Source organism: Aethalodelphis obliquidens, unplaced genomic scaffold, assembly GCF_003676395.1.
Source record: "Aethalodelphis obliquidens isolate GAN/ISIS:26980383/991018 unplaced genomic scaffold, ASM367639v1 scaffold28, whole genome shotgun sequence".
Classification (NCBI taxonomy): Eukaryota; Metazoa; Chordata; class Mammalia; order Artiodactyla; family Delphinidae; genus Aethalodelphis; species Aethalodelphis obliquidens.
The window spans coordinates 3454434-3467168 of NW_020837972.1; the positions used below are offsets into that span (position 1 = coordinate 3454434).

At 57.3% G+C, this 12735-nt stretch overlaps 1 protein-coding gene across 1 annotated transcript in view; it reads left to right on the forward strand.

Annotated features, from left to right (window-relative positions):
- Window positions 1-908: 908 nt before the first annotated feature.
- Window positions 909-12735, forward strand: part of MN1 (MN1 proto-oncogene, transcriptional regulator) — a 47134-nt gene continuing 35307 nt past the window's right edge. Inside the window, exon 1 of the mRNA XM_027124415.1 lies at window positions 909-5879. Within this exon, the coding sequence (XP_026980216.1) occupies window positions 2126-5879 (3754 nt within the window). The 5' untranslated portion in view covers window positions 909-2125. The remainder of the gene's footprint in view (window positions 5880-12735) is intronic.

Below are 12735 nucleotides of genomic sequence, written 5' to 3' on the forward strand. Positions count from 1 at the left end.
AGGGCAGATATTAAATTACTCCTATTGATTTTAGTATCACAACCCAATTCAGTTCTTTGGGCTCTTCAGTTTAATTGATCTCTTAAGGAGGCCAACCTCGCGCCCCAAGAGGGCCTGGGCCTTGACCGGGGTGCCTGAACTAGGGTGCTCCGGCCGGCCAGTGTGGCCCTCTGCGCGCTGGTCTTCTCGGGGCTCCTAACTGCCTGGCCGCTCTGGCGCTGGGCTGCTCCGATATGCCCCCCATAAAGTGGCCCAGTGGTTATGGTTCCTCCGGGCGGAAGCCGGCCATTGAGAACCGGGAACCCTAGACAGTGGGGATAGGAAACAATTGTGCGCGCCCTAGTGAGGGAGGCGATCCCTAACTTCGGGGTTCCCCGTCTGCTTTCACCTCCAGGGAAATCCGAGGTCCGGCTAACTTGGGTGCGACAAGTAATCAGACAGCGGTGGAGAGCCGAGGGTTCGCTCCAGCTGAAGCGCAGTCGACACTCAGCGACTTTCCGCGGTGAGTCCAGGATCTTTGCCTGGCGACCCCATTGTCTGAGCGCCCCGCACCGCTTACCGCCCACCTCCCCGCCCCTTACTCACACCGCAGGTCTCACTTCAGTTGGGGGTGGGGAGTTGGGAACTGTGGTGAATGGGAAGGGGGGTGAACAAAGCCAAGCTCCCGCCATTCTCTGCCTGCGCCCTCTCCAGACCGATGCGCGAGGAGGCCAGGGTGCGCCCGCAGCGCACTGGCACCGGACCCCGAGGCTGACCGGCGCTGGGGACCCCCGAGCTGGCGAAGTGCGGGTTCGTGGTGGGGGCCTCAGCAGTCAGCACCCAGGACCACCTTAAAAGCGGGCCCCGCCCCGGACCCGGAGCTCGGGCTGCGCTGATTGGTGCAAATGTAATGGCTGAAATTGATTGCTGAAATGCAAAACTTGTTGCTGCTTCTCCGGGCTCTGGGCGAGAGGCAGACAGAGAGAGGGGAGCCGAGACCCTCGGAACGCCCCACGCAGAGCCCCCCCGCCAGCCAGGAGAGGGGTGCGCGGACCCCCCAGAGCTGCCCCCGCCTCCCTCCCATTCCGGGCTCCGAGAGCGCAGCCGGAAAGCCTTAGCCTGCTAGCCCAGCGTGGCCCCCAACCAGCGTACGCCCCCCTCCCTGGGTCCGAGGGCGACTTGCGAAGCACCTTGGCGGGGAGGCAGGGAACCCTAGCCTTGGAGCGACCCAACCCCTCGTTTTGCTGCCCGCCCGCGCCTGGAACGGGGCGCGGAGATCCCTGCGAACTCAGAGACCTAACAGCGGAGGACAGAAGCGTCAGGCGGCGGACGTGGCCGCGAAGCGGCGCGCCGGGGTGCAGCGCACCCGCCGCGGAACAGGGGAGCCGCGCCTTCCACCAACCCTCGGTTTCAACCCCGGGCACCCGCCTCCTCCTCAGCCCCGCTGAGCTCTCGGCTCTGGGACCGGCACCGGTGATGCAGAGCGGAGCCTCCAGTCCTCCGACTCCCTGAAGAAGCAGTAGCCGCTTGCTCGGGCCGACGGGGACTGTGCGAGCGGATCCTGCTTGGCTGAGGCTCGGGCTGCGGAGCGCGGGGACTCCGGGGGGAGGGGGGAGGGACCGCTCGGTCTTTGCCCCGGCGCCAGCCACGGCTTTGAAGGGTCTCTCTGCTTGGCCCCTTAGCAACTCCGCCACGGACTCCGGGAGGCTTCAGGCAGCGTCCAGGGGCTCCCCACCCAAACCGATCGGACTTAAGAAGGTGATTGCTCTGCTTTCCCTCCCTCCTTCCCGACTCCTTCCCCCCACTTAACTTTTTGTCTTCAGTCACCCGCAGCTCCGTCCCCTCCCCGCAAACCCACCCGCGGCCGTGCTAACGTCCCAGGGCATGGGCCCCCCAACACGGCTCCTGGAGGCCCCGCGGCGCCGCAAGATGTGAGAGGCCCGCGTCGGGCAGAGCGAGAGCTTCGGGAGAGGAGCTGATAACCCCCAGCCTTCACAAGCCGGGCGAGGTGGCGGTGCGCGCTGCGTCCCTGCGCTGCTGAGCGTCCCGGAGCGCCCAACCCAGGGCCGGAACGAGTAGCTGGCCGGAGGCGCGCCGCGGAGATCAGGCTGTCATGCCCTATTGATCTCCCCGCCCCCCGCCAAGTATGTTTGGGCTGGACCAATTCGAGCCCCAGATCAACAGCAGGAACGCTGGCCAGGGCGAGAGGAACTTTAACGAGGCCGGACTAAGCATGAACGCCCACTTTAAGGCCCCGGCTTTCCACGCGGGGGGACCCCCTGGCCCCGTGGACCCTGCCATGAGCGGGCTGGGCGAATCCCCGATCTTGGGCATGAACATGGAGCCTTATGGCTTTCACGCGCGCGGCCACTCGGAGTTGCACGCGGGGGGGCTGCAGGCGCAGCCGGTGCACGGATTCTTTGGAGGCCAACAGCCGCACCACGGCCACCCGGGAGGCCACCACCCCCACCAGCATCACCCCCACTTCGGGGGCAACTTCGGCGGGTCGGATCCTGGGGCCTCGTGCCTGCACGGGGGTCGTCTGCTCGGCTACGGCGGCGCGGCCGGCGGCCTGGGCAGCCAGCCGCCCTTCGCCGAGGGTTATGATCACCTGGCGGAGAGCCAGGGGCCGGAGAGCTTCGGCCCGCAGCGACCTGGGAACCTCCCGGACTTCCACAGTTCGGGCGCCTCAGGCCACGCCGTGCCTGCCCCATGCTTGCCGCTGGACCAGAGCCCTAACCGAGCCGCCTCCTTCCATGGCCTGCCCGCCTCCAGTGGCTCCGATTCCCACAGTCTGGAGCCCCGGAGGGTGGCGAACCAAGGAGCCGTCGACTCGCTGGAATACAATTACCCGGGCGAGCCGCCCTCGGGACATTTCGACATGTTTTCCCCCTCTGATTCTGAGGGGCAGCTGCCTCATTATGCAGCGGGTCGTCAGGTTCCCGGGGGCTCTTTCCCGGGTGCCTCGGCCATGCCTAGAGCTGCAGGCATGGTGGGCTTGTCCAAAATGCACGCCCAGCAGCAGCAACAGCAGCAGCAGCAGCACGGAGTGTTCTTCGAGAGGTTCGGCGGGACCCGCAAGATGCCCGTGGGTCTGGAGCCTGCAGTAGGCTCCAGGCACCCGTTAATGCAGCCTCCCCAGCAGGCCCCGCCGCCGCCTCCGCAGCAGCCCCCGCAGCAGCCGCCGCCGCCGCCTCCGCAGCAGCAACAGCCGCCGCCGCCGCCGCCGCCGCCGCCGCCTGGGCTTCTGGTCCGGCAAAATTCGTGTCCGCCTGCGCTCCCGCGTCCCCAGCAGGGCGAGGCGGGCACGCCCAGCGGCGGCCTGCAGGACGGGGGCCCCATGCTGCCCAGCCAACACGCGCAGTTCGAGTACCCCATCCACCGGCTGGAGAACCGGAGCATGCACCCTTATTCTGAGCCTGTATTCAACATGCAGCACCCTCCTCCGCAGCAGACGCCCAACCAGCGGCTGCAGCATTTCGACGCACCCCCCTACATGAATGTGGCCAAGAGGCCGCGCTTTGACTTCCCGGGCAGCGCGGGAGTGGATCGCTGCGCTTCGTGGAACGGCAGCATGCACAACGGCGCTCTGGACAACCACCTCTCGCCCTCAGCCTATTCCGGCCTACCCGGCGAGTTCACGCCGCCTGTGCCCGACAGCTTCCCCTCGGGGCCACCCCTGCAGCATCCGGCCCCGGACCACCAGTCCCTGCAGCAGCAGCAGCAGCAGCAACAGCAGCAGCAGCAGCAGCAGCAGCAACAGCAGCAGCAACGCCAAAACGCGGCCCTCATGATCAAGCAGATGGCGTCGCGGAATCAGCAGCAGCGGCTGCGCCAGCCCAACCTGGCCCAGCTAGGCCACCCCGGGGACGTGGGCCAGGGCGGCCTGGTGCACAGCGGCCCAGTGGGCGGCTTGGCCCAGCCGAACTTTGAGCGCGAAAGCGGCGGCGCGGGCGCCGGGCGCCTGGGCACGTTCGAGCAGCAGGCTCAGCACTTGGCGCAGGAGAGTGCATGGTTCCCAGGTCCGCACCCGCCGCCGGGTGACTTGCTGCCCCGCAGGATGGGAGGTTCAGGCCTGCCCGCTGACTGCGGCCCGCACGACCCCGGACTGGCGCCGCCCCCTCCGCCCGGTGGCTCGGGGGTGCTGTTCCGGGGCTCTCTGCAGGAGCCGCTGAGGATGCCCGGAGAGGGCCACGTGCCCGCGCTGCCCTCCCCTGGCCTGCAGTTCGGGGGCAGCCTGGCCAGCCTGGGGCAGCTGCAGTCGCCCGGGGCTGGGGTGGGGCTGCCCAGCGCTCCCTCCGAGCGCCGGCCCCAGCCGCCCGATTTCACAGCGCCAGCGCTCGGGGGCCAGCCTGGCTTCCCGTTCGGCGCAGCGAACCGGCAGGCCACGCCGCACAGCGGCCCAGGCGTGAACTCGCCCCCGAGCGCGGGCGGGGGCGGCGGCAGCACGGGCGGCGGCGGCGGCGGGGGCGCATACCCGCAGCAGCCTGATTTCCAGCCCAGCCAGCGCACCTCGGCCAGTAAGCTGGGCGCGCTCTCGCTGGGCTCCTTCAACAAGCCCAGCTCCAAGGACAACCTGTTCGGCCAGAGTTGCCTGGCTGCACTCTCCACAGCCTGCCAGAACATGATCGCCAGCCTTGGAGCCCCCAACCTCAACGTTACCTTCAACAAGAAGAACCCGCCCGAGGGCAAGAGGAAACTGAGCCAGAACGAGACCGACGGCGCGGCCATGGCCAGCAACCCGGGCTCGGATTACTTCCCAGGAGGGACTGCTCCTGGGGCCGCAGGGCCCGGAGGCCAGTCGGGGACCAGTAGCAGCGGCTCCAAAGCCTCTGGGCCGCCCAATCCGCCCGCCCAGGGAGATGGCACCAGCCTCTCCCCCAACTACACCCTGGAATCAACGTCGGGGAACGACGGCAAGCCGGTTCCCGGGGGCGGCGGCCGGGGACGGGGTCGCAGAAAAAGGGACAGTGGTCACGTGAGCCCCGGGACCTTCTTCGACAAGTACTCGGCAGCGCCGGACAGCGGGGGCGCGCCTGGAGTGAGCCCAGGGCAACAGCAGGCGCCAGGCGCAGCCGTCGGGGGAAGCTCCACAGGCGAGGCGCGCGGGGCGCCTACGCCTCATGAGAAGGCGCTCACGTCGCCTTCGTGGGGGAAGGGGGCCGAGTTGCTCCTGGGGGACCAGCCGGACCTCATGGCGTCCCTGGACGGTGGGGCAAAGTCGGACGGTAGTTCCCCGCACGCGGGCGAGTTCGCCTCGGACGAGGTGAGCACGAGCTACGCCAACGAGGACGAGGTGTCATCCAGCTCCGACAACCCCCCAGCCCTGGCCAAAGCGAGTAGGAGCCCTCTGGTGACAGGCTCGCCCAAACTCCCTCCCCGCGGGTTGGGCGCCGGGGAACATGGACCGAAGGCGCCCCCAGCCCCGCTTGGCCTGGGCATCTTGTCTACCTCTACCTCCACCCCCGACAGCTACGGCGGCGGGGGCACGGGCCATCCCGGCACGCCGGGCCTGGAGCAGGTCCGGACCCCAACGAGCAGCAGCGGCGCACCGCCGCCTGACGAGATCCACCCCCTGGAGATCCTCCAGGCACAGATCCAGCTGCAGAGGCAGCAGTTCAGCATCTCTGAGGACCAGCCCCTGGGGCTCAAAGGTGGCAAGAAGGGTGAGTGTGCTGTGGGGGCTTCTGGTGCTCAGAATGGTGACAGCGAGCTGGGCAGCTGCTGCTCCGAGGCCGTCAAGAGTGCCATGAGCACCATCGATCTGGACTCGCTGATGGCAGAGCACAGCGCCACCTGGTACCTGCCGGCCGACAAGGCTTTGGTGGACGGCGCAGACGAGGACAAGACGCTGGCACCCTGGGAGAAGGCCAAACCCCAGAACCCCAACAGCAAAGAAGGTATATGCACTCATTCCCTGTTCCCTTCTCACCTGGTGGATACCCGCCCCACCCCCATTGCAGGCCTTAGCTTCTGCCTTGAAGGCTCCATGAAAGGGTGGTGTCCCTTGGGGTCAGGAGGGCGCAGGGCCTTCCTAATGCCCAGTTCAGAGCTGGGTGCCCTTCCTTTGGTTACACCTAGGGCTCTGTGGGCAGACCCCTTCCCTCCCCCCAGGTGCTGCCAGGTAGATTCTGGTTCCAGAGGGTGGTAACAACTTAGGCGGAAGCCCTTTGGCGATTATTGTAGAGCCCCACCCCCTCAAGTTTTAGCTGAGTTACTGGGTGCCCAGAGCACTAGGCCCCTTCCCTTTCACACTCAGACCCCCTCCTCACCTTCAACATTGAGGCTCGTTCGACTTTTCAGGAGTTGTTTGCCACCCCCCCCCCCTTCCTGGCAGGACACCTGGGAAGCTGTGTTAATGCCTCCCCACCTTTTCCTAGTCAGCCAACCTTCAGCTTGAGTTCCCTTCCGTGTGCCAGCATCTCTGGGGAAAAAAAGTGACCAGTTCTGGTGTCTGCAGCATCATTCAGAGGCAACGCCTAATTTGACCTTTGTTCCTAATGAATAACTGTTTTGTCTCTTCTTAACTATTAGAGTTTCATTGAAAAACTGGAGACCTGTCGGGATGGTAGGAGGCAGGCAGTCTTCAGAGTGCACCTCCTTGACATTTGATGGGGGGGCCTGGGCTGGAGTGGGGTCCACTTTGGCAGAGACCAGACCAATCGGCCAGGGCTTCGTTTGTGTATGGGGATATGGATATATATTCTTAAGACACAAAGGACCCGCGTTTGTCAATATCTCGCCTGGCTTTGGTGACAGATGTCCGGTCCCGGTTCTCCTTTGCATTCTAAGCACTCTTTCCCCACCAGGCCTGGAGGCCTTTAAGGTGGGTGGGGTGGGGGTCAGTAAATGGACCACCATTGCCGATAAAATAATAATAGTGTTTTTTTTTTAACCCAAACACGACTGGGCTGCGGTAGCTATCCATTTTATTTTTTAATGGGGACTTTTTACGTAACATCATTTCCTACCTCACCCCCCACCCCCACCCCCACAATGCCTACCTTTTTCTTTTAAATACTCACTGGATTTCCTTGGTTTCACCAGGCTGAATGTTACCATGGAGTCAGTAGCTGGCGATTTAACCGTGTCTTAAAAAAATACATCCCCCATCCTCGCCTTCTCTTAAGGTTCTTTTCCTCTGCCTTAGTTTTCCTAGTCCACATCCTGCATCTTGCCATCTCTTGACCCAGGGTTTAAGGTGATGGTAGGTTTTAGGAGAAGGGGATGGGGGCGGGAGGAGGGGGAGGGGAAGTGCGGCAGGAGTTGGGTGGCTCAGAGCTCCGGGCTTTCACGCCCGCCTGTCCCGGGTAGCTTTCCCGCTTGCGTTTTCTAATCCCTGAATGCGGCCTTGCTGCTTTTCTCTTTGTTCGCCTACTGCCCAGCCCGGGACGCCGCTCTCTCATTTGAAGCCCGGTGTTTAGCATGCACAGCAGACGCTGCGGCCAGCATCAGCATTCTCCAGGCTTCTCCAGGCAAGGCCATAAATTGGTTAGTTTGGGACCCTCCGCTGCCTCTCCCTTTTTCCCCCCTCCCTCCTTTTTAAAATGGAGTTGGACACAGCATCCTGTTTGCTCTGCCCCGCTTCTCTTTTATTTTCTTGTACACAACATCTCGGGCCTGCCGATCAATAACTGGTTAGCACAAATCCCAGCCCCTGTCACTTCTACCTGGCTTGGTCTGGCTGCCCCTCCCCCTCCCCCTTCTCCCCCTCCCCCCCCGCCCCCCGCCCCCACAGTAATTAAGACCACATTGGCCAAAACGGGGCGAGAAGAGTTAAAAAGAAAAAAAAAACCCCACGATTTAGAGAATTAATAAAGAAAAACCAGTAACGCTTTGCTTGCAAGTCGTTTGAAGGGCCTTAGGTGCAGAGGAATTGGGTGGTTTTAACGAGATTTTTTTTAAGGTGTTGCACTGTTCCCTTCCCAGTCTGACTAATGTCCTTTGCAGAAAAAAAATGCAGACTGTGAATGAAGAAATGTCATTAAAGAAATGTTTTGTTTTGTTTGTTTCATTATCACAGTCAGACGAAGGAAAATATTTTTTTGGAAACAGATGCTAGTCACTTTGGGGTTGATTTCCCCTGTATACTAAACTCAGCCCTCCCCTGCATACGGGAGACGGAAACTTCCTCCAGGGACCCGCTTCAGGGCTGGCCGCCTTAGAAGCCTCGGCAGGGACACCCACTTGACCTCCTTTGTTTTCCACTCTGTGATGTGGGAAGGACAGTTTCCTAGATAAAGCCCCGAATTGAGGTCACTCGCAGCTTCTACAGCCTTGGGGCTGCTAGTTAAGGCTTTATAAGGTATCTGCATATGATTCCTGCTCCCTTACTGGTAGTAAATAAGGATGATTAAATTTTTCATTATGATAACACCCTGCAGGTCCATCTGCATATGTTGTATAAATAGGTACACAGAGCCTTCAACGGGCCCCCGAGTGCCCTGGCTGAAAATCAGAGTGAAGTGCACCACTTTGAAATAGAGTTGAGAAAAAAAAGAATTGAAAGGAAAGCGTCCTGCTTTTCCGTAAACACATGCCCAGGGTCCCATCAGCCATGAAGCAGCTTTGGATATACCTTTTCCAGGTTCCAGCCCCAGCGAGCACTTTCTTTGACCGCCTGCCCCCCGCCTTTCAGGCAAAGCCCAATTTTGTAATGATATTTTATTTTGTCACGCCATAAAACACGCCAGTACTAATGCGATTAAATATTAACACTGTTTCTGAAATTCTTCGCTCTGATGACAAAATACTAGTCGGTCTTTAACAAAATGATCGTGCTCAGGTTGGAGAGAACGAGTAAGTCTTTAGAACTGCACAAGCTGTGTAGCCACTGGGACGTGCCCAGATTGTCTTATGGGGTTTAGATGTCCTTTGGAGGGGAGGGAACTCTACTGGCAAGTAACACTTCTCACAAAGTCTAGGCCAGAATCACATGTGATGATGATTTTTTTTTTTAACCAGGAAAGTAATCCTCTCCAAATTATGCTTCCTCTGACTTCCTAACCCGCCAAACAACTCATATCATAAAACTCTACGTCTCATCATGAGATTCTGTTTGCACAAAGTTGGGGTGGGGGAAGGGTGAGGTTGTGCAAAGGGAAAAACAACAACAACAACAAAAAAAACCAGCCTGAGTTTGGGCCTATTCAGACATCTATTAAATCAGTGAGGACCACATAAATTTGAAATTAGTTTGCAAAATCATCCACCTATCTTTGTAATAGCTGTGTGGCTATGGAGGAATTTCAAAACAGGGAAGGAGAAATAATGATAGTTTGTAGATAAAGGATATTAAGCCTAAAAAAGTATGTCCCCCGCCCCCCCCCAGCCCCTTACAACTTTCAAAATTTGAATTAACTGTATTCCCGTAATAAGTTTACCATTGCCAAACTTCTAGTCCGTTGGTTGTTCTCTATCTTGAAATCCGGAGATGTCTAGAAACGCTCTTTCACACACCGTGAAACGGGAGAGGTCTCTGTATACACTTCTGCATGCAATTCTGCCCTTTTTGGAGGTAAGATATTTTTACAGTGATGCGGGAGAAATTTTTGGAATTTCATGCTTCTCTCAGTGTTCCAGTCGGAACACAGTAAGCAGTGCTAAGAAATACTAGTCAGGCAGGATTTGAACATTGAATTTCCTTAGACATGGGGCAGGCTTGGGGTAAGAGCCGGAGGGCTCCTAGTGCTCTTGTTCTGAGTCCTTTCCCTCACTCCTTACACCGTGGAGAGAATTTTTAAGGCTCCCTCCAAGTGGTTTTGGGAAGTCATGGAGCCTCGCACTCCTGTTTCCCCCAAAAATCACCCAGCACGGGTTGCATGCCTTCATGTGACTTTTGCAGCATCCGGAAGATGTAACCCAAAACTTCGCAGGTGTTAATCAGGGGTAATGTAAACAGATAGCCCCCTTTGTGCAGCTGACGGTCTGGGTCTGCCTGCTCCCTGGCTAGTCTGGGACATACTACTACTCTTCTTTGGTGCTTGTTCAATATTTCATGGTTGTAATAAACCAGTCTTCTTTGCCCGCATCCTGACATAAAATCCCCACCTAGCACGCATCTGCAATTATACATTTCTACTAAATATTAATAAAGGACAAGGATTTCTAAGGGCCTGAAGCTTATTGGTGTTGAACTTATGGTTCCTGCCACTGGATTTTTCTGGCTGTTTTGATTTTAAATAGTCTCTGCCTTCTAATATGTAATATATACTTATATATTCTCCTATATATATATATCTATACAATATTTATAGATTGAAGGCATTTTCTCAGGATTGCTTTCTTTAGCTTTCTTAATTTAAATCTAAATTCAATTAGATTTCTTGTGAGGCCCCTTCAGACCGGAAGTAAGAGACTGTTGCAATGTACTTCTATTTTATTGAGATTTCTAGGAAAGGAGTGAGGGTTGGTTAATCTAATTTCTCTTTCTAGAAATGAAATTCTGTGATTCCTTATATGATTTTGTTTGCCTGACAGAGGTATTTAAATTTCCAAAGAAAATCTTAATAGGTCCTGAAAATATGGCTGCCCTTGCCAGGAAGTTCCTTGCTACTCTCTGCTGATATAAAATATACATCTTTAATAAACAGTCCAGGAGGACCAGGTGAAATTAGAGGAGGGAGATTCTTCCCACTCTGGAAGGGCAAACTTGAGTGCATCCTTGGGATTTCACAGGATCTCCTGAACCCACTCCATGCTGGAAGCTTTCGCAAAATCACCTTTCTGTCCACTTGAGTGACAATAACCTTGGGTCGTGTTCTTTGCCCAGGGAGTGATATGCTTTGCCGAAAGCATTTAGGAGGTAAATATTTTGAGTTAGGAATACTGTATTTGCCTCGGTTTGGTTCATTTTAGAGATTAAAAGTCGATAGCTTTATGCAATAGGATCAAATGTGCGGGGAGTGTGTAAGGGCAAGTAGGCCTCCCAAGCACACTGCAATATAAAAACCCCAAACCTCTTGTGCCAGAGGGGACCTGGATCTATTGGGGGGGGGTCCCCTGTAACTAGTGGGTGCACCTTGTATTCTTCCCTCGATGCCCTTCTGCTTGTTCCACCCAAGTCTTCCGTCTGGAAGGGCAGGAATAACCCAGCTTCATCGTTTTGACTCAAGTCAGATTTTGACTTGCCCAGCGATGTGTTTGTTTTAGGATGATGTCTATTTTTAGGCGTGTCTTGGGTGGACAGATTTGAGTGTGGGTTTTGATTGCTAGTGGCGGACATGTTGATACATACATGAGTGCATGATTGAGAAGAGAGACATTTGGGGAACAATTTTCAAGTTTCCTTGCCTTCTGGTACACCCTGGGGCCCAGCAAAGTGGTCTGGGGGCTGGCTTGAAAGGGTGTGGCTGAGGTGCCACGTCCGGTCTGGGTCTATGTGCAGCCCACAGGAGGAGAGCAGGGCCCATGCCATTCAGCATGGGAAGGAGCCCCCCACCCCCAAACCCCTCACCCCACCCCAGCGTACGCACATATACATATGTATGGCCAAGTGTATTTCCATCAAATCATCCAGCTACTCCTTTAGTTTACCGTTAATCTGCTTTCCAAAAGCAGAGTTGGGGGGCGTGCGGTGGCAGGGAGAGAAACTAGACCTTCAGTCTCTTTGGCCTTAGCTGACAGGTTCTGATTCTGTAAAGGACTGAATGAGCGCAAGTCCTAAAAATAGAGGAGGATTTTGAAGATCCTAATTATGAAATCTCGGCCTCCCGGGCCTCCTGGGCTGGGGGTGACTTTGATCTGGAGTATTTCGGTAGCAGACGTACGTCGCCCCTTGCTGAGTTTTGCGCGTGGAGGTGTCTCTCTGTCTGAGTTCAGCTAACACCACTCTCCAGCCGCGAGAGGAATCTTTGAATCGGTGCCCACCCACCCCTCCCCCACGCCCCCTCCCAGTTGTGGGAAGCGGGCGCTGCTTCTCATTTATGGAAATTCCTCTCCTTTATTGTAATCTTTTGGTACCAACGACTTGGCGGAGAGGACGGTGGACTTTTGAATTAGTCACAGCTTTGCCTTCAGGGACCCTCTGTGTCCTGGTGCACAACAGCTCAGCCAATGGTCTCCTCAACTCATGAATGGGACCGGAAGGAAGAGATGGTTCTGGAACCCTCGCACATCACGTTTTGCTGGACGGGTCGCCCAGTGCCGAGGCGGCCCTGATCATTTTCTGCCGTCTTCCAGTGACAGGGCAACACACATCCGCACGCAGCCTCACGGGGCCATCAGTGACTTTAGGGTGTGGGTAAGAAGCTACCCCACGGATGTGCACTTCAGGGGCCCAGAACCCCCAACTTATTTTGTGACCGGGATGGAAAAGCAGGGTTAAGTTTGATATACTTGAACGAGGAGGGGCGTTTGAGAGCCATCATTCTCACGGGGGGTAATTATTGCGGGACTCCGAGGCCTGCTTTGTTTGCTGGCTTGCATTTTAATCAGTGGCCTCTGAGGTTTGGGAAGCAAGTGGAGGGTCTGCTCCCAACATGATGTTTGCCCAGAAAGGACATGGGGTGCGGAGTGGCGGAGAGGCTTCCCAGCATCATGAAATCCAAGGGGCTCTTTGTGGGCCCTGATAGCTTCAAGTTTTGGCCCCACAAGGTCACTTCGAACTGGCATCCCTGATACCTACTGCTGGGGGGTCCATCGTAGCCCCAGCATTCCAAATTCTCCTTTTCCTTCTTGGCTGAGAAAGCTGGTAGGTTTTCATCACCTCCGTATCCTCGCCAAGCAGGATCGGAGGGAGAACTTTATAGTGGTCGT